Below are 27,118 nucleotides of genomic sequence, written 5' to 3'. Positions count from 1 at the left end.
CTCCAGGTGGCCTCTCTGCAGGCTTGGTAGCACGTAATTCTCCTAGAGTGGATTAAAGGACTTGAGAACAGAAGTTTTGCATGCTTGAATGTTGTGACACGTAGATAATGGGAGTATTAAGGTGAGGAAGGAAAAGGACAGAGTAACAGGGTCACTACTGTGTGAAATGTGAGCAACAATATCCATGGCTTCAAGAGAACACCGACATTATTATCTACACACAAACCCATTTCCTACATCGTAAGCCCCTAAGCTGTGGATGACTGCATGCTTGGAGAACATGCAGAAAAATAACATACATGCTACTATTGTTCTAGCATTCTCCCCTAAGCATCTGCTTTGGAGCAATAACAAAGAGAGGATATCAGGCTAGACTTAAGTGATACTGTAGCTATGATGACATTGCTATTTATCACTGCTAGATAAACAGCTACTGACGAAGGAGCAGCTATGCAACAGTTTGTATTTGCAGTGGCTCTTCTCACCTGTCAGTGAAAAGCAACTGCTATTAAAAAAACCTGACTGACAATGGAGATCGCTTCATGATGATTATAGGACAACCTCCCATTTTTATGATGGGAAAAAGTCCACCCATTCCAAATCTGAGTAGGCACACTGGGCCACCTTGACAAGAAGCAATCTTAAACATTTAGAGCAGAAGTTGTAGTTGACTGCAATAAGAGTGAACACCCATGATGCAGAGCTCTACATCCAGAGTAGGCACCATCCTGCTCTTCTGCTGCTCTTAGCCATGAAAGATTTCATTATCTTTCATAAAGAAGGGAAAAACAGTTGGTTATCCAACACACCAATGGTAGAAAAACAATACCAGAGTACCATTTGTTGCCTATTTAAACATGCTTAGTGATTGCATGCAAGGGAAATGAGTCACAAGTCTTGATTTAATACATAGAAGAAACTCAATATCCTACCCTACTCAAATCCTCGCTCATATAAAAGCCTTTATAATGCACTTCAGTCTTGTTTGAAAATTCTGTGATCAGTGGCTTCTGAAGAGCAGATAAGATGAGGCTCAAACCCTTTCCTGCTGAGCAAATACATGCTTGCACAGGACAAAGTGCATATTTCCTTTGTAGCTAGCACCTGATATCTTGACTGAACTTGATAGATCAGCCAGACTCACACAGCAAAATGTGAACGTTTTAGGGAAACTGAAGATGACTATCAGGACCTTTATTTCCCTAATCTAGCACTCATTCAGAAAGAAAAAAAATGTACAAGGTAAATGGCACTGAAATCTAAATCTACTCAAAAATATAAAGAAAGCATTTGTTTGATCTTGAATATAAGCTACACGACCTAGTGTGAGGTCACACGGCATTATTTATTCAGAATAGTACTTTTCAATCATTCAATATAGAAAATATTTTCTCAGGAATGCTGGTTGGACATGAGGATGCTACCTGATTAAAAGCCCAGCCAAGCACATTCTAAAACTAGTAGTTCTTGGAACTTTTGGACTTTCAGTACTTTGAACAGAGCTTAAGATCGGTAGACAGCTTACTTGGGTTGCTAAACAAAGTAAACAAACAAAAACCTGAAACTACAAAACATTCCCTCTAAAGGTACAGCTGTAGGAATACATTCTATAGGTCTTCCTGATCAGATTACTTAATGATTTACCTTTGCAAGGTCTTCCTCAATAACATCATTTCTCATTTGAGCAGCATCCAATTGAGTATAGAATCGCGCACCAATCATAGGCATGATATCATTTACACTGCGAAGCCTGTTTTGGTCAGTCAGCAAATACCTGCCAAAATATCCCCACCCCCCAAAAAGATTACTTACACAAACTGCAAGTGCCAAAAAGTTCATCCTATTATGATTTTACTTGACCCCAATGTTTGTTTAATTTATGAGTTGACAGCTTTTGTATTTAAAAAAAAAAAAAAAAAGATATTAACAGAGAAAACATTTGTACTAATTTACTTGCCTACTTCCAGTCAGTTATTTATATTAGCTAGGGGAGGGCTTTCATGGGACTTCCTAGCTCATCCCGCTCCAACAACAAGGGAAGATGCAAAGATTCAGATTATGACGCAATCGCTTTTCAAGTGAAAGAAGGGACAGAGAAACCTACTTTTACTTCTTAGGCTGTAAGAGTAGAAACGCTGACTATACTAAAGAACACCACAAAATAATATACAACTGAGAAAAGCTAGCACTGAAGTTCTTTGGTCAAAAAATCAACATGCCTATCCCTTAACTCCTTCCGTAACTATGTTACAAGACAAGGATACTGCTATGCTAAACAAGAAGCAATAAATCCCAGTATGGAAGATTAGACTTAAAAGGGTTGGGTGTTTGTTTTTATGTTGTTTTTGTTTTGTGTTTGTTTTGTTGTGTTGTTTTTTTGGGAGGGAAACTTGCTTTGTATAGTTGCTTAAACATTAATACAATTTTATTAGGAGCTTTAACAGGATATCGATTTTTATTAGATGTATCATAAAAATACACATATGAATTAAGTTTGAACGTTTGCATAGACAGCACATTGTTAAACATTATCAGTTATTGAGAGTAAACTGTACTCTTATTTGCATCTGAAAGTGTTATTTTGACATTTTCAACCGTATGTTTAAAAAAGTTATCACTTCCAATAATATTTTACAGGAAAACAAAAACAACAGCAAAGAAATGTGGTAGCAAACTTACAAGATCAGATTCTTCAGATCAGAGGAGTAGTTGATTGTCACCAGTTCCATTGCTTTCTGCAAATTCTCTCTCTGAATTCCTGATAAAGAATTGCAAGCCAAAGCCAACACAACTTTCCCCAGGGAGATCAGATCTGTTTGCTAACAGGGAAAACATGCACAGATAAGATTCGTAGTACAGATAAATATTACATACATTACTAGAGGGCATTTAAGACAGTTCTTCAGTAACCTTTGAAGAATTTGAACAACTAAACATTATAGCTGTGCAATACAGCTGTCCAAGTAGTTAAAACATCCACAGGAAAATTTTAGTACCTAACAATTTCAGGGTAATGTATTCATCTATGAAAGCTTCAAATTTACCCATTTTTATCTTAAGGATAATACCAGAGTGTAATCTTTGTAGAGCTTCTGCTCACCAGAAGAGGTTCTCCTAACCACTCACGCACTCACTCCTGAGGAATCAAGTAGTTGATAGTAAATTGCACATCTTGATACAAGATGCAAAAATACCTATCAAGGATTATTTGTTAAAACAAAAACAAGAGCAGCTGGAATCCAGCAGGTCAATATTTCTGTTTTAATAAAACAACTCAAAGATTTACATCTCTTCTGGCCTGTTTGAAGAGATAAAAACTGCCTGAAGTAGCTGAACAGGAACAGACCTGTGCAGCCAACAAATGGAACAGAATACCATTTATGAAGAAAACCTTAGCATTACTAACCATTTTGCTTAAGAGTAGAACACTTCTTAAAAAATGAATATGCTATACAGACTTCTCTACAACAGAAACTTCTGCCAATTTTACTACTTTAAACAACAGCTACTACAAGTTACTGTAGAAAGCAACATTAGATTTTGAAGTTCTCTCTAAAAACAGGACCCCAATTCAGTAGGGAACAGAAATATTTCTTGCAGAAGCTGCCCAATTCTTCCCATACAAAGTCTTTCAAGTGCATACACTTGGCCAAACTTGAAACTGCACTGGACGAGTTCTTCAGATTGAATTTAATAATCAGCTACAGAGATTGCTAACTTTTTCTTAGAAAAGATACTTCTGTGAAAAGTAAGGAGGTGATTGCTATTATTCATTGTGAATGTCAGTTCCATATTCTGGAGGAAGGATATGATGTTTAGCAGAGCATACCATCATGCAAGGAATACAGCTTCTGTCATTTCCGTTAGAAAGGCCAAAAATTTGGTAGTGGGATAACATTAAGAAGTTCTGTTTAGAATTTTGGAGCTACAACTTCGAGAAACTGCTGAGATGGTGGATGTGTCACAACCCCTCACAGCTGTTCCACCCAGAGGGGTAACAGTCTCTGCTCTTCCTTTGGCTGCAGCAGCTGAAGGGAGCTTTCCCTTTGGCCACATCTTCCAGATGTTGAGGCACCAAGTAAAGAACACGTTTCCAGGTCTATGAACATCCCTGCTGTTTCTGTATCAACTGCTAAAGTATGATTAAGCAGCACAATTTAAATGGATAAGCAATGTGACAGAAGTTAAAAAGCATGGTACAGGGCAGTCACTAATGAAGACAGAAACCAGATGTGGCAAATAGAACAGAAACAAGGACAGTACATGAAGGAGATGGGACTGGCATTTGCTAGACTTAATTTTGTAAGGAACCAAGAATTCCTGTGCATCAGCATTGCTTTGTACTTTGGCAAAGAGAAATGAATGAGACCAACAAATCCCATCTTGGTGGGATCCTGTTTACATTCGCTATCAAGTACAGTCAAGTTGAGCAGCAGAAGACACTGCTATAGTAGTAAACAGATTGAAGAGGTATCTGCACTGAGACATCATCACTCAGCACAATGGCTTTTTTTTTTTGCCTTTTTTTTTTTTTAGGTTTATTTCCGAAAGACTTAGGGGAAATAAATATTTGTATTAATCTTAAAATGGTCTTTGTTCTTTCTCAAGTCTCCTATTTAAAACCTTTCAACATTTAATAATTAATGAGGCAGTATCATACATAAATTCTTCATTATCACCCAACCTTGATTGACATACCCAAAACATAAAACTTAATCCTATGTAAATACCATCTTTCTTTGCTTAGACACTTCCATAATGCAGATTGCGTTTGGTTTTAAAAGCAGTTCAGAAAAAAGCCTACGTTAACTTCAGCCAGGAAATTCTGAATTCAGGCACTTTTTTTTTTTCTTTCTTTTTTTAAACCATTTGACTTGCAACAAATTAGCATTTGTTTCATGAAGTACACCTAATACAAAACTTGGCAGAGATGACAACACACCAATGCAGCCTCAAAGATACATAATTCAAGTTACAGCCAATGCTTGACTTTGTTTTGATTGCAAAATTGGCTTGGATTCATCCAGCTAATTTTAGGAACTGATATGTTCTTTTCCTCTTGTGTCTGGCTAGATAGGGGAACAAACAGGAGGACTTACAGAAATCAGATTCCTATTTCAGAAGGGAACAAACTACCACCTTCTGACCAACTCTGTTTTTCCAAACAAGGTAAAAACTTCCTAGGAAGTGAAGTACACCATCTTTCTAAAAGGAGAAAAATCTACACATTCTTGCTACATAAACCTTAACCTTCCTCACTGAAAAATTCATCCATTCATTCAGCCCCTTCGGCTTCAAGGCAGAGGAAGTTTAAAGGAGGCACACAGTAACTAATAGATCTTCTTGGAGCAAGGACACCAGAAGTAAACAGTATTCCTGCAGTAGCTGTGCCAGTTCAGACAGGTCATCAGGTACAATCATTCATCTGCTTACACATCATATTATGCTTTTCACATATTTAAGGATCACACCATCTTACCAGATATTCGCTATGTTAATTATCAACACTAACTATTAAGTCATACTAAGTTGATTCACAACTTCAAAAGAAAACTTTTATACCTTTTAAGTACAGGGTATATTTTTTCCAGAAATCTATCTTTTGTGCAGCAAATAGGCATTTGAATAGCAATTCAATTAGTAACAACTAGCCTGCAACAGACTTTATCTCCTGAAAGACTTTGCTAGTGAAGATTTTATCATGATCATCTTGGTCACTGATGGAAATATAAAGTAGCAGTCAGCTAAAAACCAGCCTCTAGGAAATACCTTCTGAAAGAGCCTTCACCACTAATGTTTCCCTGCTATCAAATGAATTTTAAATATGTCATGAGTAGATTAAAAATTAATTGAATAGGTACCCCTCCACAATTTTAGTGTTAAAAACAATTATGGGCTACTGTGCACAAAGCCCTCAAGATACCTGAGCATTTTATACAGTTGGCTCTCTTAGCTAAACACATAATCTAGTCAAATAAATCTGACTTTCAACAAGATCCATTTTTCTAAGTTCTTTGAAATTGATGTTACTCTTCGTTTATCCAATTTCGCTGCTGTGCTTGGATCAGTAACAGCTCAAGTTCTATGATCCACTCTACAATTCTGTGGATTTATTCATCCTTTTAAGCTCTGGAATTGTAGTTAGAAGTCCCTCCAAGTTCCTAGATTACTTTTTTTTTTTTTTTAATTTTATTTTTAAAGTCAATGTTAATAGTTAAGATGCCTCTTCAGTTAGTTTCTTGAAATTTAGGGAGGTGCATGTCAAAGTTATTTTGGTTTACTACATTAAAAATATTTACTTTGAGCAAATGTTACCTTACAGCCTTTGCTAAATCAGTAACACGTATGCTTTCTCTTCATTTCAGGTGGAGTGGACTAACTTTCATTTTATTCCAAATGCAGAAATACGTATTAAAACTTCCCACTGTTCCCTGCATTGCCATTTACAGTATTACTACATGAATTTAGTAACTGACTGACAAGTGACTTATAAGACTGGAGGTGAGAAGGGGGAAGATGATGCATACAAGATTTAAGCATCTTGTTTTTAACCTAAGTCGCTATTCATATATTTTTAGCTTCCCATATTGTTAACTTCATTTAACTCTTAAATGATCACATAAGCTAATGCATTTAACACAGAATCTGAAAAACAGACCATGAAGAACAATTGCATTCCTTTTGCATAGCTCCTCTCTGTTCTGGTCAAATTCTTTCCTATTTATGTTAACAATGGGAAATAGCCAGAAAGTGAAAAATGCTAACAAAAATACCTTCCTGCATTGAAGACAACAACAAGGAAATGCATATAAGCTGGGCAGTAAACCAACAGATAACCTACATTTTTAACAGTCACAAGAGTCCCAGAGGAATTCAGGAACTGGGTCATGGATCAAGAGGAAGAAGGACAAGCTGCAGCTGTTATTTTGTAGTGCTATCTGGCTAGGTCAAACAAAAGGTAGGACATGATAAATGACCCCTGAATTTCAAGGAATTAATTCCATCCAGAATCTCTGAAGGAACAAAATCAATTGTGAGAGCCTAGCCTTTCCAGAGGAAGCAACAAGAAGGAAGTAAACAATGTTTCCTAACTCCAGCGTACACCTTCCACACTTAAAGAATGCTGCAGTTTTAGCAGCAATACTTGAACAATTTAAATACTAAGAATTTATAATACAAGTAAACAAAACCCATATCTGAACAAAACTAGGCATTACACCAAGCAAGTTAGTTGCCAAATGTTGGACTCCTACAGTTCTAAAAGCTTTTGACAGATTGGCACACCTGCAAGTATTCTTAGATTTGTACCTCCAAGTACATTAAATATTCTGCTTTAAAATTTCAAAGATGATATTCGAGTACAATCTGTTTTTCCTGCTACTACTTAACTAAACTTTAGTAAGTATTTAATCATAATCTCATTATAGTTGTAGGATTGAAACCTCTCACTTACATGTATCCCTACATTCTCTTGGCTTGACACAGTTTTCCATTCTGTGACAACCACATGCCCATTGACATATAGTTGTTGGGGGTATAGGGGGGTCCCTTGAAGTACTACTCAAAGCACACTGAAAATTGCTTTACTATATTATTCCAAGAAAAAAAAAAAGTTGCTATGTTCTAGGACAAGGTCTCCAATGAGCTAGTTTCTGCCTGGCCAAAGTTCAAACATTTCATTTATTACTGGAAGACTCTGAATGAGCAATTTTCTCACAGTGAATAATCTCGATTAATGAAAATAAATTAAATCCAACTCCCTACTGTAGTCTTTCACTCCCAGTATGAACAGGGTACGTGATGACTGCTGAAGTAATGTACTTTACCCTGAGGGGAAGTTAGGGAAAGAGGCACTTCTGTACACAGTGATGCTCCAGATGACTGTGGAACAGTTTTTGTTAAGTCTAAAGGGATTCTTCTTAATTCAGGAATTATGCAGAGTCCACACTTCAGAACGTCAGGAGAACACGGAAAAACTAGGAGCCTAAAATAAAGATACACTCGAACCTTTTAGGAGTGAGGAGAAGGCCTAAATGCAATTACTTAAAAAGATCTCTTACTCCTCTGTGAACAGGCATTTGTCACAATTATTTTTGTTAAAACATACGAGAAAGAGCAAAAAATGCTACTGAGACATTTTCTGATCTCTATCACTAAAAGCAAGATTTTCCTTTCTCTCATCAAAAATCTGTGATTCCAGCAATTTCTGAATTATTTTGTTAAATACTAGTAGCTTGACCTGTTCTGCAGGTTTGCTGAAATTTCAGAAGCAGAAGACAGTAAAATGAACTTTCAGTTTTCTAAATTACGAACAAATTTAAGCTAAGATCAAATCAGGAATGAAAGACACAGTTATTTAGAGATAGATATATCAACTACAATTCAATTAAAATATTAATCTTCCAGAAGGAATCACATTGGTTTTCTGTACTCTCTGGGCCAAGTCACCAACCTCACTACAGCACTGTTGTCTTACCTGAAACTGAGCCATTAACGCCAGTGGATTATTTTGACTGTTGTCAAATGTTAGAACATCAAAGATTCCAACACAATTTACTCGTAACCTTTGGAACAACAACAACAACAAAAAAAGAACAAGTGTCATTACGCATTGTTGATTTACTTTTTTTCCCCAATATTCATACCATTGAATGCCTTAAACTGAATGTTTTAACATGACAAAAAAAGGCATCTTAGTACTATAAAGCAGGAAACACTGATTTTAATGTTTTATAATTCAGACAGACAGCCTTTAATTTATAAAGCATTAAGTTACTAAACTTGCAGTAGAGGGCTTGAGCAGTAATGTGGGGACAGTGCATAAGCTTTCTTGAAAGATGCACTGAACTTGCAGAAAAAAAATTTAACAAATTAAGCACACTTTCTCGTATCAGTTAAAGGTAATAGCTCTTTCTAATTAGAGTTGTTACTTGCCTAACAAAAGTCAGCAGCCACCATGAACATAGACCATGGTATACAATGAGAATTAATGCTTTCATTACCTTGTCTTGCCAGTGACTAGAATCTTTGTTGGATCCATAACTCTGCATGCTAGTCCTGCTGTATGAATGGTCCGTAAGGCAGAGCTGAGCTGCACAATATATGCCCATATCAATGACTCTGGAAGCAAACCCGCATGCTGTCGTGGTAGAGGTCCATCATGCTGACCTAGTAAGGAAAATATTCTTAGTACCAACAGATGGCTACTACAAAAAATTTAAGTTAAAACATTTTGAAATACAAAGTTACTCCTTTCATTGATTTCTTAATCAATGGCTATCAAAAGACTGACAGATACTTTGTTTTAATGATTTTTGTTTAATTTTATTTTTGTAACTACAATAAACTTTAAAAAGCTTCCAATCCCCCAGGTATTATTATATCCACTCACATTCAGGAAAACTATGCTGATTTTTAAGGTTAGAATGAATATTCACTGCAAAAAGAGCACCATTTAAAATTCCTATAAGTAGGTATTTGAGAAGTAAAAATAATGGTATTAAAAAAAAAACACAATACATATCAGAATAGCTGCAACAGATCCTGTTTCATCTCCGTTACTGTAGGGAGGCATGCAAGTCAAACATGGTCTATTTGGTACAACTGAGGAAAATGGACCAACTCTGTTCAAACTATGTAAGCAAATTGAAGTGGAAGATCTTGCAGCTAAACAGCATAAACACAGCTTCATGTGTGTTCTGTCGTTACCCAACTCACTGACAAGTCATCACTCTATGACCCCTGTTTCACAGGCCACACAAAAGCAACACATCCCTTCATTTCAGAATTAATTTGTAGTCCTTTCAAAAGTAAAAGTACTTATCTGCGAACACTCAAATTCAATACTGCAGACTGTTTCCCACTAAGACTGAGCCATCGAAGGAAACAGTAAGACATGGATAAATGTTACTTTCTGTAAGATGTCTTTAACACACAGTAGCTACTCTTTGCATGGCACAACACACAGGAGAAGAAACTAAATCCAGAGAAACATTCATTTCTTGTATTTTTTCCACAGCATCCAGTGCATTCATATCCATGCACTTGCTCAAAGTAAGCATTTGCGTACCTCTGCATGTATACACACACAAGCACTGAAAAATGAAACACTGAAAGCTTTACTTCAAAATACACTGATTTGGAGTGAGCCTGATAGGTTGAGGACATTCCCAGCCTGACAAAAATTGATGACAAAAAAAAAAAAAAAAAAAAAAAAAAAAATCTAGTTAATTTTGCAAGTTTAAGTTGCTTTGGTTTAGATTATAAAGGCCAAGACACTGTCTCCCTTAAATAGCATCAAGCCTGGCACATCAACTGAAGGTTGAATCTAAGGTATTCCTTGTTTTTTTCCCCGGCCTCCTAATGAATTGTTATGCAAATCACTTCCCACAAGCCAGCATACCAGGAATCTCATGTAACAAGCTCTACCCCCACCACCATGCTTCTCAGTTCTTCAGCATGAGAAAAATGATGATGGTATCAAATGACTGGGGAGATGCAAGTTCCTGTATTAATCAAGGTTCTTCTCTTAGCCATTACTTGTTATACAGTACGTTTTTGTTAGGTAGCAGTATGGGATGCATTTAACAGCAGTGCATATGGATTACGTAAGATGGTTACATACATACAACAGTTACACATGTACAAAATAAATGTCCAGAAGAGAAGTGCTCTATAACATTCCAAAGATAAAAAGAGCCAGAACTTGGGGGATATTTTTCTGCTTGTGACGCTCACCCTTTCATTTCCAAATTAAAGGCATCATAGCAAGAGGACATTAAAAAAAAAAATGGTTGAGAGATCACAGCTTCTCCTTCTCTATCATAATATTTAAATCAAGCAGCAATATTGTTTGCTACTGGAAAGATTTGCTTGAGGCTACAGCCAAATCCAGGCCACTGCTTTAAGGCTGTATCTCTTGTTACTCTTATACCCATGCACTATGGGTATAAGCTTGAACACTGGAAGAATCATACGTGAAGTGCCCTCTCACATATCTATTTGTCCAAAACATCTGAAGTTAAAAGCAGTTCAGTGTGCTGCGATGCTGGTTATGAAACACATTCCCTGAAGGCCTACCAGTCCTGCTGCAGATGGCCCATGAGCAACGATCCAAGGAAAGAAGACTCAAAAGCTCACTATGCAGGTGAAACACACAGCTGAACGCTTTCCAAAGAGTGCTTAGCATGTTGAAAATCAAAAAGAATTTTTTGAAAAAGTTAATGATCAAAGTTACATTAGTCTAAGAAGCACTATTTTAGAAGTTCACATTTGACTTGAAATAAATTCCCAGCACAGGTGTCCACGCAGAGTTTCATAATATGCTCTTCGTCTGGTGCAGGATGGACTCGCTCCTATTAGTGCTTTCATCTGAGACACAGTATATAAATAATAATGCAGAAGATTAAAAATGTAAGAGCTTCCACTCCAGAAACATGAGTAGTCCATTATTTTTCTTGCTACATTAAAATGAACTCAATAGGGATTTTCTTGTTGCCTTTTTTACTTTTTAGTTCTGTGCTATGATGTTCTCAGATGAGAAAGAACTGCACTCTTTGCACTGCTGTGTCTTTTTTCTTCCCTTCTCTTTTTCTTCCCCAATAGCCTCCAACTAAGTTCAGTTCTCCCATACAAGGACGAAGCCAGAGTTACTCCTGAGAAGGGAATGAAAAGCTGCAGTATTTATGATCTGGTATTGCTTCTAGATTTCAGAGTTGCTTCAAGCTCTTAATAGAAAATTAAAATATTTAATCATCTTTGACTTTATAACATTCATAGACAAAGAATCATTGTGCTGACTTTAAATATTTATAAATTTCTCCTGCTCATCACAGTCCGGGTGCATAACTTCATTCATTTAAAAATTGAAAAGATTTCTTCTGAAAAACACACTCAGTGACTGAGGAATGCAAAAACTACGAAGTCAACAACAATGTCCACTTTTCTGGATTAAATACTACTATTACCAATGTGTCCAAAGGAAATCAATGTCCAGGAAGCTTGTCTACATTTACTAGAAATATTAATTTACTATGAAACAGAATCTGTGGGGCTGAGAGCTACCATTAAGTGCTTGTACATCATGTTTAATTCCTGAGAGTATTTTCAATATACAGATCAAAGGAAATACAAGAGGCATGCTCATCTATGACATTAACCCTCCCAAAAATTCATCAGGACAAGAAAAAAGAAAATAACTGATAGCAGCATGGATTTACTGTTATTTGCCAGGATTTTCTAGCAGGCAGTTTGGAAACATGTACATTGAGAATGTGGTTTACCATTTAAGTAAAGCATTGGGAAGTTAAGAGGAAAGGTTTTCAGTACTTTTGGGCTAATTCACTAATTTAAAAAATCATGTCTGCAGAGATAAATACCCTAACATATACCATAATCTGAAACTGAATAGTATCAGAACAGTGAAAAAAACATACAAACATTAATAAACTATTTTAATAGAATGTTAAGTACAGACTCTTCATCAAAATGGAAGTATTGAGGAAGTACAAGGAATGAGAATCCAACAAATAGTGATAATTTCAATAAATATATTCCAAGGTAAGTGAAAGGCAGATTTTAATTTTAGAACTTGTGAATATTTAACTGACAGAACAACATCAGACAGATTATCACATTGTACCACTTCAAGAAAGAATATTTCACTGCATAAAGAACAATACAAGGAATAACTTCTGTAGAATTCAGAAGCAACAAAGACATATGCTTTGCAAGTGCTTAGAATATAAATAATTGTAAACTGCTGATTTTTCCCCCCGCTACCATATCTACAAAGTCATAATGTCTGCAAATAGCATGGCAAAAGAAAAAAATAAATTTCACTGCAGCTGACCACATAGACATCAGAAGCGACAGCTACATAAACCATAATCCTCAGCTTTTAACTGTCAAAATCTAGTGCTGCCAACTTGAGCATTCAATATAAATAAGGCTGCATATCTGAAATCAAACTGAGTTCACTGATCAGGTTGACAGTGCCGTGCCTCCTAAAACTTTAAAAGCAATTGCACTAATCTGGGCCTCATGTTGCAGAGTACCCAACTTCCACCCATTCCCCTGCTTCTCTTGGAAGCCTCCTCTAGGCAGGCAGACAGCCAACAAACTCCTGAGGGGGTGGAGAAAGGATCCACGAGGGCAGGAATTTTCAAGAAATCAAGTTATAGGTTTGCAATCTTTTTTTTTTTTTTTCCTCTTCTTCTAAATTGCTCCTTCAACAGAGATTTGAAAGCACCGGTTACCAAAAAAGAAAGGTCAGAGCAAAGATTTGCAGAAAGGTTTGGTAAAACTGGTCAACAGCAGGTTACTTATTTTTTCCTTCTGATCAATATAATCTATAAAAGACCAGAAGAGTCACAATCAGGAGAGAACTTCCCTGCTTAAATAGCACTAAGATCTGATACAATCATTCACTTTAATTAAATAATTTGTTGTGGCTAAACAGAAGCTAATGTCTTTCTTTCAGCTCCAAAACCCATCCCTGCCAAAGTAGAAAGGCTGTATTGGGTCAAATAAAAGATCTAGGTAGCCCTCTAGCCTGTTTCAATAACATTTACACTAAAATCAGAAAAGTATCTCAATAAATACCTAAGATCACAAACAACAGAATATTCTGCTGTCCTCCAGTGATTCGGTGCTGGGAGACCTCCTGAGCTATTCGTTGTCTTTGCGGCTAACAGACTTCCAAGCATCTCTCTTTTGTGAGTAAGCACACCTTTCCTTTTAACCCAGGCAAGTATCCACAAGATCTTGTGACAAATTTCCACAACTTAATTATCTTTAGCTGGTTTTGAATTTGCTGTCTGGCTAGCTTCTTTTGCTTGTCCCTAGTTTTTCACACTGAAAGAAACAATTACCACTTATTTATTTTCACTGATGATTTACAGATACCTACCATATTTCACTTATTATTAAAACCACCACATTTCCCTCCATCTTTAAAAGCATAAAAAGCGCTATTTTACTTTACTGCTCCTCATACACAGGCTTATCCCTGAGTATTATCAGCAAACTTTGACAGAGCATTGTTTAACTTCAGTACAGATAAGTGAATGTGTTAAGACATATAATTGCCAGCACATCCCTGTGAGACTCCATGAGTGATCTCCCTTCATTGTGAATATTGACTGTACACTCTTTACTGTTTCTTATCTTTCAATCAGTTATTAACCTTACTGAGAACTTGACTGATCTGACCAACACTTAGGGCTGTTTCGTTGTTGTTGTTTGCTTTAAAGAGTCTTATGGATGTCACTGAAAATTATATTTACTGGATCTTCCCTTCAAAGAGTTTCAATAAATTAACGAGGCATGATTGCTTCAAAAGAAAGGAACAAAACTTATTCTTTCCCAGTGTGACAAATGGGCATGTCCCAAAAATATTTATTATGTCTTCTATTAATTTATCTAGAACAGACATCAATCTTCCATACGTAATAGAGAGGTGTAAAAACACACAAAGATTGATTTACATGGAAATTCAAAAACCACAGGTGGGAGATACTCAGAAGGCTAGTCCTGCACAAAAATCACAATTAACCTAGCAGCAGATCTTCCACGTTTGCCATACGAAGTGAGTTTCACACCAAGTTCACTGAATTTGTTATTATCATCTTCAACTTCCCATAAGATACGACAAGTCAGTCTAGGGGTTCTTCTATTGTGAGGTATTATCACCAAAACCAGTGGTGGAACTCAAGTTCCAACCTTATTTATACCAGTCAGTTCAGTAGAGCTGAGTAGAATTAACTATTCAGTGTTAAAGGAACCTACAAGGCTCTGAACTTATTCACGCAGTAACAATCCATTACATTCTGATCTACCAGGTAGTCACTGTCAGCCTTTAAGAGACTGAATTCACAAGTAAAGGCTCTAATTTCAAAAGGCACAAGAAAGAAGTAACTTCCATTTGTGTTTATCTTTAACCACTGGTCACCTAAAGGCATTTAGGCAGTACCTACATCAATTAAATAAATCAGCCCAGGTCACAGGCTTTATTACTGTCCTCTGTTCACTTTCAAGGTTGGTCCTGTATTGAGTGGGAAGCTGGGACAGGTGAGCTCCTAGGGTACTTTCCTACCTGAAGTCCTTCTGTGATACCATTCAATTGCTAGTGTGCTTCTTTCTCAGTGTGATATAAAATATATTGGTTCATGCTCAGTTTTGGCCTGCACTGCTCCTGAATGTGGTCTTCAGGACCATATGGGCCAAGAACTGGTTCTAAAAGGCATGAAGAGACAGTACACTGTTTTGGAGGGAAAGAGTTTAACCATACAGATACGAGTTCTACCGGACAGCTTAATATGCTGTGATAGATTTTACTAATGATGGACCCTTAATTCTCAGAGCATAAATCTGAAAAAATAAAAAAATAAAAAAATCAGACCTATGATACAGAATTTGTTAAAAATAGTACATTAGAATTTTTTTCTTATACATTTCTTGTCTTCAACTAGTACTTCACGTTTCAAAAAAAATATATACAAAGTACTGCCTAATCAGTCCTCATAATAATTTCCAGAGAAAACAAAACAAACAAAAAACCACACAACACACCATTCTGTAAGTGCAGAGAATCTGAACAACAAGCATCACATTGACAAAGCAGATGCCTTGTATGAAATATCTCCAATAAGCATCAGATGTCACCTGTGACAGCTCTACAATTAGAACCCCACAGCTCTTGGCTCTGAATCCCCCCATGTAAGATTCCTGTAGGCAAAAGAATTTTAATCCACTCACAAACCAAAAGATTTAACTCAAGTAAGAAGTTATTTCAAAAATCAAAGCAAAAAAACCCCAACCCCATATTCAGTAATTTCATTCAGAAAAGGAAGAAAGTTCTGTTCCAACCAGTTTATGGGATGATGAAATTGATTAGCTAAAAAAATTAAGATGAACAAATTCTTCTGATTAACTTTTTAATTGATCAAGTATTGGAAATAGTTTACAGAAGTATATTATGAAAGCGTGTTCTCCTTACCCCATTTTCTTTTTGTGAAATAGGCATCAGCACTGGGGTCATTGAAGTGTCTGCTCATCATAGTCTCTCCTCCAGCATGAAAATCATATGCAAAAACAAGAGCTTAAAAAATAGAGACATGTGACAATTACTAACTCCAGCATATTTTTAAGAAGTCACAACACATTAATTGGGAGGAAAAAAATAAAAGATATAAACTCACAATGTTCTCCAAATGCTTTAGTGGTAAACACTTCACGTAAGGTTACTATATTTGAGTGCTGAATTTTTTTCCACATGTCAACCAATACCATGCACTTCGTGTTAACAAGACGAAAACCTGGAAAAGATCAAAAACATACTTTAATATTTTTTGGGAATGTTATTTTTGTTGGTTTTGTTATTGTTTTTGGATTTTTTTTTTTCTACTATTATGTCTTCTAAAAATACTGAAAAGTAATCAAGCACTAAAATAAGACCAGGCATGCTTAGGAGTGCCAGGTCTGCGGGAACCTCTTGCTCTCTTTACACCCACAGAATAATTCTATCAAAGCTGTTTCAAGCTCTACATGTAGAATAGAAAAATATTTATTTAAACAAAAAATATCTCTGGCATAAAAAAAAAAAAAGACTACTCAGTTTTTCTCACCATGTATCCTCCGAAGGCAATATGGCAGGTCATCTTTACTATTTACAGCTTTATAGCACGACGTAATGTACCCAAAGTTGCTCGTTTTCTGTATGCGATTGGGTGGTGGCAATGGTTCTAAAGGAAAGAGACTGTGGTAGCTGTCCACTTCTGCTGGAACTGCTAAATCAGTACATGCACAGAAACATATTAGATATAAGTATACTTTGAAGGAATTATTACAAGAGCAGAGAAAATGAAATCTGCTAAATCACTAACATGTAAATTCCATGTATCATTTTCTTTGTATGCATATTAAATAAAAATTCACTACTTCTGCTTTAATACTGATACATAGGATCCTGGAAGGGATTCTAGGAAGCTAAAAATAAACATCCTCATAAAAATAGTTACACCAAGTAGAATATTGCATCTCTCCTGTTGATTTTATCTGCTATTTTCTCATCTTAAAAATTCATCCTTCTGAAGAACATTCCTCTGTTGTGTCTGTGGTATTTTTTCCTGCACAGACTCACAGATAAGCACCCATTTCCATACAGACTTCATTTCACTTTAAGAACCCTATTTCATCACATGAAACAAACCTGAATCTCGTGTTGTAACATACTGGTTTAGAAAACAGAGGGATTGCAGGTTTACAAATCAGGTTAAGAGATTACAGTCCCAAGAAGAGATACACTTGTATGTCAGCTGGGTTAGTAAACTTAAATACATTTTAGACTGTATCATATTCACATTAAACACACAACTAAGAAGGCTGCAACTGAACACAGTAATCTGTTTAAAAACAGAGCTGGTTGTAAATTCTTCAAAAATCAAATTACAATGAATAGTACATTTCTCTCACCTGCCAACAAGTAGAAAACCTCTCTAATATACCAGCCAACTCATATTGAAACAATGAAGTTTGTTAATATAGCATTTGAAAACACTTATAAGGTATTCCTTTAAGAGGATTCACATAGAAAATGATGCAATACTATTTTGCACAAGGCTCTACTGTCTTAATGATCTTTCCTCTCTCACTATTTCAAGTATTCCCAATCTTGACAGTGTTTGAAAACAGAATAGAATTAATAGAAAAGTGAATAGAAACAAGAAATAAATTTATTATATCCAAAATACTTTGGTTTTGGTTATCCACAACACAGATTTCATAAAAAAAAAAAAATTAAAAACAAGAGGGTTATGGGTTTTTTTTGTTGCTGGTTTGTTTCAAGCCCCTGGTAACCATTGTTCTATACGCAAGACTACAGAACAGCACGATCACAATTTAAATTACAAAAAATACTTACCAGGAATATCAGCCTGATCAACCTGGGCCATCGTTATTAGATGTCTATTGATCAGTTCCTGAAGAACAAATTAGGTCAAGTTTTGAACACTAGCTTGAAAAGTTAATGACTTATAAGTTAAACTCTTCAATGCAGGAGCTGCAAAAGACATTAGCCACAACTAGCATTGACAGAGGTATCGACTACATTAAGGCTGAAGTGAATAGTAGTCACAAGCCAAGCCCTAAAAGAAGGGCTCATTAACTAACATCCTTTCAGTTAAAGGCTTTAAAACTGGATAGGATTACAGCTTAGAAGAACACTACATATGAACTCATGCATACCAATACGTAATACTCAAGTAAGAATATGTACTCAAACAGGCAATCATGGCACGTAGATTAGACTGCAATAACATATGCTGAAACCCACACCACAACCCTCTTTTGTACTCTATCCACCACAGGACTAAGTATCTAAAATTCTCCATAGGAAAAACTGATTGCACAGCTCTTTAGTCATGATTTGTTTTCTGCTACTGCCAATTTGCTACATTTCTCCAAGACATGTGATTTCACTTTAAATTCTCTTTGATCTTACCTGTCTGAGCTCATCTGCCATGAAGAAGGAAGGTGCATTTGCTTTTGGCTGCATATAAGCAACATGAGGTGCAGCTGGATGGTAAATGTGGTAGTTTGGAAATACCTTAAAGTAAAAAAAAATAGTAAGCAGTATATATTAAAATCCTTAAGCATAAGGAAAATAGAGTTTTGTCATCTTATTAGTTTAAGCTACTGAACTTTAAAGTCTTCGGGCATAGAACATGTTACAATACACTGTCAGGTGCATTACAATTTTCTTACATGATACTCAATACTCATGTGCCTTTGAAATCATTGGTAAGTACATACTTTACATTTCTATTACTGTGTTTTCCCCTTCACTATTAATGCAAAATTTCTTTAACCTATCAAACATAAAAGTAATTTGAAATAATCATGGATGTTTTCTATGTATGTATTTACTGAGACATCCATAAAATGTTCTCTAATTTTGTATTAAAAAAAATACCAATAAAAAGTAGGTAAATAGGCAAATGGAAAACAAAAAAATCTTTAGTCTTTTGTTTTTATAAGACCACTCACTGAAATCTATCCCAACACTGAAAAGGCCAAATCTGCACACAGAAGAAGTGTTTCAGAATATTACAAATATCTAGTATAGCATTAATCAATTCTGTCTTTGTAAATTCCATGTACTTTTGCGCTAAAACCAAACATACCATTCCTGTGAGAGGTGCTGGAGTTGTATCAGTATAGAAGTATGTTGTTCCACCCACTGTTTCCTTCTGGATCACCTGGCCAGTAGACGGAGGCTGAGAGACAGCGTTAGCAACAGAAGCAGAGGCACTAGTAGGCACCATATAGTTTGCTGGGTTAGGAGTATGACTTCTTCGTCGAGGAGCAGGAGATGTATGAGGAGTTATTTTGGGAGAATGAAGAGGAGAAGATCCCGCTGACAGTGACATTCCTTAGAGGAAAAGAAGAACATATTCTCAATCAAATCTCTGTTGTTGCTTACTTTTTTTCTTTAATTTGAAAAAATCCTTTACTACACACACTTCAGAAGTGAATAATATTCCAAGCAGATGAGAGGCTTAAGTACATCTTTATGAAGAGTTAAAGGTAAAACATTAACACCAAGACCGGAATAGACATTTCCTTGAGAAGTCTTTCAGGTCAGAGAGAAAAGGCTTGAGAACTTACAACCGTCATATTAAGAGCTGGAAAAATATAGGTAGAAAGAGGAGAGATGAACTGAATTCATGCTTTGTCTAGAAGAAGAAAGTTTACTAAACTACATGGAAAAATATTATTAACTTTGGGGTAAGTGAATGTTTACATAAGTCAGAGGAACAGTCAGTGAAGCTTGCCAAGCTATAACTCATTTAACCCAATTACGTGTTCCTGCTACTTGAAGTAGAATCAGGAAAGACTATTATGAGAGCTCTCCGATGATTACAGAACACAAATAAGCAATAAGAAATAAACTACTACTAATCGTTTCAGAGAAACCTATTTTCCTATCATAATCAAATAAAAATCCAGTCTTTTCAAGAACTGTTTGATATGTAGGGATAGGTAACTTTCCAGAATGAGGTCTGCAAGGTATTCATACAGGCATTTGAAAATTTTTTCAAAATTATTCTCTTGATTGCTGTTTACAGTAAATTTAGTGAAAGGCAGGCAACTAAACTGAAGCTTCAGTTTAGACTCTAAACACAGTGTGTCAGTGAGGGGAAAAAAAGGGCAACCTGCACTATGTACGTACTCTTTAGTCAACAAAAATTTGTTTGGTTGTTTCTTTCAAGAGTTATACTATAAAAAAATTCTCAGGTAACCTATTTATAATAGCTTATGATCTGCTGAAGAGACCAGCCTTTAGAAAACTTGTAACATTACTAGCACAACATACCCGTTATCATAGTGTTTCAACTAATACAAAGGGGAGCACTTCTGAAATTTTCTGTTGCTCCGTTCAGACTGGACGGTACATTTGCTGCTTTGAGCCGTAAGTGTATTAGTCACACCTTTCAAACTTCTGCTGATTTTTTTCTTGAGCAACTATTATACGCACTTCTTATAGATACAATTTCAAACATTTTTTCAACTCAAACTTAGTTTCCTAAAATGCATTCCTGCTGAAGCATAGTTACAAATATAAACCCTTTATGTCTTTGAGCGTTAATGGAGTGAAAGGAGTGAAAGATCAGTTATACGAATTCTTTTAAATGCTCTTCTGATCTCATCTAAGTGTCTTTTCAGAAGGAACTTGAAAGTTTAACGAAAGTCATCTGGCAGACAGAACATACGGGCTATTCATTTGCCAACACATATAATCAGCTCAAGATATGAAACAAATTTGATTAAATTTCATTTTCATGCTACTAGAACACCACTGCATGAGTTACAAGAAATTTGCTGCTATTTACTACTGTGGTCGGTTTCAGCAGGCATAGGCAGCAAATACCCAAGATGATAGATACCTTTGAGAGATCTGCATAAAATTCTGCTGAGTACATAAGTATTAACAGTTAAAACCCTTTTAAGTCACACACACACAAAAAAATCTTATAGTGGAGCTGATGCACAGCTAAATATTTATGGAAATAATAATTAAGGTGAACAAACTCAAGCAGATCTCATCAGCTTCACGAGGATTTCAACCAGTTAAAACCTTACTTATATTAATATTTAACCAAAACAAAACAGGATGAGATAGCAGAGTACAGTCTGAACACCCAGGGAAGGCAGCAGGTGGAAATTACTGCAGGAAAGAAAATGGAAATGGCTGCATTAAAAGGTAAGCATGTATTCCTACTGACTCACGCTGAAGGATAAAGACAGTACTGACAGTACAGTGGTAAAATTGTGGTCAATGTGGAGAACACCTCAATGGAATTAGATCAGCTGTCTTCAATAGACCATTTTTATGTAAGTATATAATCACATGAGTATGTAAGAAAAAAAAAAAAAAAAGAGGATTTAATCTAATTACAATTACATTTCTAATTAAAATTGTATTTTCTATAACTGCACCAAGACCCTGACCAAAAAAGTAACATTCTTAAGCTTTCCGTATGACTTTAAAGTTCCCTACATCAAAATTCAAATGCCAATAGGATTACTAGGTCAAAGATTAAAAGAGGCATGTCAAATTGCTCTTCCCAAGTCTAATATACTACTAGATGGCCCTCAATTCCTTCTGTTAGCGAATCTTAAAAAGAGAGTAAATAGTACCTTGAAAAGCAAGCTGCTAGGAAAAAGAGCTCCTCTTGCTTCAAACTTTAAAAATTGACATCATGGTATCACACCAACATGGAAATGGTTGCAGACTTTCCAACTTTTTGCCAGATTGACTGTGATAGCACAGGTTACCTACATGTACCTGTAACCCTGCTGTTTGACTGTTGACATAGAGAAAGATTACTTGCACAGAAGAATTAAGCTAGCCTTCTCTATTGTCGCATTTTCTCTTCTTGCAACGTTTTTGAATTATCATTGAGACTGAAGAAAGAGGGAACTTTGGAAAAGGCGTGGAAGACAGTTATCTCAGGGACACTTTATTTCGCCATGTTTTAGTATTCTATTAAAAGCTGGAGACTGAGATGAAGACTGATTGCTGAGATTATACTTGAAAGCACTTATCTAAGAAATATGAAGATACACATGTAGAAGTAGGGGTATGGGTAGCCTTCTTATGTGCTGAGTCCTAATGGATGTGTCAGTGTGGATGTAATAGGTTAGCTTCTGGTTGTCACTTCCTACAGTATTTCTGCATTTTTTCCACTTAACAAGACAGGTAGAAAAAAATATTTTCCAGGAACAACAAGTTTTGTGAAGAGTTACCTATAAAATACTAGGTGCCAAAAATGTTTTTGTTTTACACCTACCTGCAGGGAGGTATCAGAGATCAGATAGAAGAGATAATTTAGAATTTTTCCATCCTCAAGAGGGAAATCAAATAATTGTTCTCCACTTTGTAATAGATGAATTAAACAATGGCTCTTCTAAAAAAGTTATTCCTATTACATTTCCTTTTTTAAGAAAAAATATTAATTCCTTACAAAATACAGGCAGAAATTCATGCAAAAGCTGGAGTCTTGCATGTTTCATGAAAGTTATATTCCACGAGAGAATAGACACCATTTAACTGGAAGGAGACTTCTCTTTATTCAAAGAAGAACTCTTGCAAAGTCTTTACACTGGTAAGCAAAATCAAACTAAACCAGTAACACGCACTTTAATCGTAATTTTCAAACATCTTTAATTCTTTCTTTTGTTATCTACTACGACATAGATGGTGACATTTCCCCATGCATAAATACCATTTTCTTATTTAAGGACTTAGTCCTTTAGAAAGATCACCTCCTAAGTCACCTTAAAGTAGCAAAAATTTGGGGTTTTGTGTTTTTTGTTTTTGTTTTTCTGGAGGTATAAATTGAGAGCTAAACATCTTAAATAAAAACAAATATCTGTGGGTATTATTTACACTGCATACTTAAGTTCAGAACATTCTGCACTCAGCACAGAGAAAGAAGCTTCTACAAAAATTCAAAGCACCCGAGTCAGACCCCTGCTTTAAGCTCATATTCTTGGCAACTATACAGAAATAACAAGAAAACAAGCCAATCTTGCCTGAAGTTAGCTTTTACAAGGATTCCCCCATCCCTCTTCTCCTGAACAAACATTAGTATTCGAGCCTAGATCATTTTCCGCTTTGGCATGTGCATTTCAAGGACCTCAAACTGTTGTAAGAACTTCTTTCATCAACAGCATTACTTATCCTTTCAAGTACTACTTACAGATAGTAAAGAAATTGGACTGTGAAGGATCCCTCTGAGATCCCACTGGACACTTTCCAAAAGTGGACCATTTTACTGCATTCTATTAAATCCTTTATATACTTTTCAATCCAGGTGATAAGGCTGAGAGGCATATAAACACAACAGTTTTCCAATAAGACTGCACAGCACAATACAGGATGAAATCAGACACAGTACTGCATCATATTTCATTTGTTCAGCAGAAGCATCAATCACCTTCCTAGTCTGTTTCAATTGTTGTACCACTGCACTATTTAAATGCTGACTTATGTGATACTGACACTGATTTTTATTCCCTATTATCGGGAAAGCCTGAAGGCCCATTGAATGGAGGGCAATTGTCAGTACTAGTTTTTAAAAAAAGAAATAGTTACAGTATGTGCCCTTTTAATTTTGGTAGTTACCTAATGCTTCTTGCTCTTTGCCACAGGTTTAAGAACATAAAGAAATTTGTTAGAGAATCTGAGATACGTAACATCCAGCTCTGCTCATCTTCGCATCTTGTGACTATTTCATTTTTCTATAGAGTAAATATTAGGAATTTCTGATCTTAAGCAGTTAACGGATCCATGAACAATTTGAACTTAAAAAAATTGTCAAAATTCTATGCACAGAACATTTAGAAGTTGATATTGAAAGCGAAATGACATAATATGGTAGACACAAGTAAGAGTTAATGGATACTTTGCAAGGCAAATGATTTTGGTATAAGCTAATATTCTACTTTTGTTATTGCGCAAAACTTAAGCCCACATGTATATCAGTAATACTGAAAATAATTGTTTAGTTTACATCCTCTAGAAATAAATCAGTAGGGCAGACCAATGCACGGTAATCAGTGTGCATATTCTCTGCAGCATGTCTCTAGACCAGAGGTAGTTTAAAGCTATGCCAGATATTGCTCTATCATGGACAGCATAGAGTAGACTGTGTTATAATTCAGCACCTCTTTTCCCCAAAAAAAGAAGAGTAAATTAGTCTGAGGTAATCTCAGTGCTGCTGTGCCTGAATGAATTTCAGAGTCTGCAGTTTGATTTTCACAGAATCATAGAATCATTTGAGTCAGGACCCTTAAAGGTCATCTACTCCAACTCCCCTGCAATGAACAGGGATGCCTACAGCTCCACCAGGTTGCTCAGAACTCTGTTCACTGTTCAGCCTCACTGAACGTCTCTAGAGACAGGGCATTCCGGGCGACCTGTGCCAGTGCCTCACCACCCTCATCGTAGAAAACTTCTTCCTTATATCCAGTCTGTATCTCCCCTCCTTTAGTTTGAAATATTTCCCCGTGTCCTGTCAGCTTCTTCAGTTTCATTCTACTAGATTAATCTCAAGTTCCTTTCACTTTTATGTGCCCGAAGACTTTCTCAAAATGAAGAGCAAAAGTAGAAGGTAGCCAGACTTATTCACTATAAATCTGATTATAAGTTTGACAAAATTATTTTCAGCATACTTAAAAGAAGCAACTGTAGTGTAAATCATTACTCTCAACTTACCTGGTGCTAGCCCAGCAGTAGCAGGACTTCCCATGGAGGGATGAGAGAACAAGGCTTGAGAGAAGGCAGACATACTTGACTGGGATACACTACTCAGCCTGGAGGTTGATCCTCCTTTAGGAATAAATTCATTTGCAGTGGGGTTTGGTGTCTGTATGAAAACAAATGTGAATTAAATGTTTATTTTAAACATGAAGAGATAGACAATGCCTACTTGGTAGAAAACACTTTCTAGGCAGGCCTACTGAATGCAGAGGATATTCAGACTATGTACAACTTGCTGACAAAAACTGCAGACACAGGAAGCTGGTCTGCATGAATGGTTATAAACGTTTTTCTATATTACATGTGAAGTAGAATTAGCAAGATTTCCATATGAAGAGCTGATTTAACACAAACACTTTGCAAAAAGGCTTTCCAATAGCATTATACAATACAGTTGGAGAATTGATTGGACAGTGAGAAGACCTCACCAGTACTGCAGACCGTCCTTAAGTGACTTTAGAAAATCCATTGAAAAATAAGTAGCAATTCCAACTTAAAGCAATAGAAGAACCCACCATGTTCCTATCCTATGAAAACCTCTGTTTTAATGACATATTTCACTTACTTAACGCCTTTAATAATGAGTTTAAATTTGGTACAGCAGAAACAAATAGCAAAAAAGTAACTGTCAAACATTCATTATTTACTAGTACATAAAAAAAATAGAACCAACTTTGAATATCTCTTAAAATCCGTGCATGATTTTTGTCTTTTTTTTGGGGGGGGGGAGGTTTGGGAGAGGAGGCAAGAGGACTTCAGGGGAAAAAAATCCAAACTACGGCTCAAAAGGCAAAAAGCTTAGTATTGAACAGCAAGTTACACTAGACTTTAGTGGAAGAAAAGAGATGACAAGAAATAAAATATTACATGAAAATTACTTTGTAATTAAGTATTAAACGTCAAAGTTCAGTTTACAAGATCACTTTAAGCATTCCTCTCAAAACTGCCATAACAAAACAAGGTAAAGTAGAAGACAGAAACCATTTTAGGTAGACAAAGGATGTTGCTAAAATAATCCATAGTGGTTTTCTAAAGCAAATGGTACTGGATCATCATGGTTTTACGCAGATTTAAAATAACTAAAAAAACTCAAAGGTTAAATTCTATTTTCACCAACTTAAGTCAGAACTTAAGTTAGTGCCAAATTAGAAAAGAGGGATTATGAAACACTAATTTAGATAGTGCAGGAAAATATTTGAAAATACTTTTTTGTGTTTGTTTTTTTTTTTTTTTAACATCTTCATTTCAAAAGGACAGTCAAATGTAATACCAATGTATTTCAAATAACTAGAAAAGTAAGAGAATTCTAAAAGCTGTAGAACTGAAGAGGATGCCCAGGTAAGAATGTTTCGCCTTGGGCCGCACAACCTTTGGCCCACCACATTATGTTACACAATGGTCATTGTGTATGACCATTGCGCGTTTGTCTGAATACTAAAGAATAGCCATAACCAATTATGCAGACTAGCGAATTAAAACACTCAGGACTTACACAGACAAGCTTGCAAGGGTACAAACAAATGAAGCCACAGAAAAAGAAGGCACATTGATTTGTACAGCCTAGAACTGTAACCAAGCAACTAATACGTTTAAAATCAAAAGCTAATATTCTGGACTTATTCCTGTACTTAAAGTTCAGATAATTAAGAGAATTGCATTCCTCGGGAAAAAATAAAATCTGCTGTGCAACAATTCAGCCAGTTCCACACTGAAACTGGAGAAAAATGACAGAAGTGGCAGAGAGTTGAGCATAATTTGTCCACATAGCGATATACTGAAAACTCAAACAAAGCAACTGCAACAGCAAAGGACAGAATTTGCAGTATCTTATCAAAAACATGATAATTCAAACAGTTATGTGAAACCTAAGATTTTTGCTGTTAAACTAGAAAACAGAAGAAGAAGATGGTAAACAATTCAGAAAACGCAAGTGGAGAAAGGAGACAACCCTCTGAAGACACTCTCAGCCTTTAATAGAGCAACTGAGAGAGTTTCCAAGATCCCAAGCATACCAACTCTGGCTAAACTCTCACTACTTTCACTAAATCAATTCAATCGATGCCTATAGAACAGAACTTCTTAATTCTAAATGCATTCAGTAAGTGCTCATACACACTTGCAGTTTTGTTCTGTAGAACAGTCACCTACATATTCTTCATCATTTTACAGTGGAAGGACCTGAGAACCATACTTTAAGTGGCAGGTCATAGAAAGATTTGGCTTAGAAGGGACCTTAAAACCACCCAGCCCCAACCCCCTGCTGTGGGCTGGCTGCCACCCACCAGCTCAGGC

The 27,118-nt window shown here is 36.0% G+C and overlaps 1 protein-coding gene across 1 annotated transcript in view; it reads right to left on the bottom strand.

The window, feature by feature from the left end:
• Positions 1–27,118, bottom strand: part of PAN3 (poly(A) specific ribonuclease subunit PAN3) — a gene marked incomplete at both ends in the record, with an annotated part of 74,807 nt that overhangs the window by 5,594 nt on the left and 42,095 nt on the right. The window contains 11 exons of the mRNA XM_079548858.1: positions 1,645–1,774; positions 2,680–2,819; positions 8,477–8,564; positions 9,003–9,168; positions 15,998–16,099; positions 16,200–16,316; positions 16,626–16,787; positions 17,921–17,978; positions 18,500–18,604; positions 19,182–19,429; positions 24,782–24,932. Of these exons, the coding sequence (XP_079404984.1) occupies positions 1,645–1,774; positions 2,680–2,819; positions 8,477–8,564; positions 9,003–9,168; positions 15,998–16,099; positions 16,200–16,316; positions 16,626–16,787; positions 17,921–17,978; positions 18,500–18,604; positions 19,182–19,429; positions 24,782–24,932 (1,467 nt within the window). The remainder of the gene's footprint in view (positions 1–1,644; positions 1,775–2,679; positions 2,820–8,476; positions 8,565–9,002; positions 9,169–15,997; positions 16,100–16,199; positions 16,317–16,625; positions 16,788–17,920; positions 17,979–18,499; positions 18,605–19,181; positions 19,430–24,781; positions 24,933–27,118) is intronic.

Source organism: Tetrao urogallus (genome assembly GCF_951394365.1).
Source record: "Tetrao urogallus genome assembly, chromosome: 1".
Taxonomy (NCBI): domain Eukaryota; kingdom Metazoa; phylum Chordata; class Aves; order Galliformes; family Phasianidae; genus Tetrao; species Tetrao urogallus.
The sequence above is the reverse complement of the archived record's forward strand: the minus strand, read 5'-3'. Positions and strand labels throughout refer to the sequence as shown.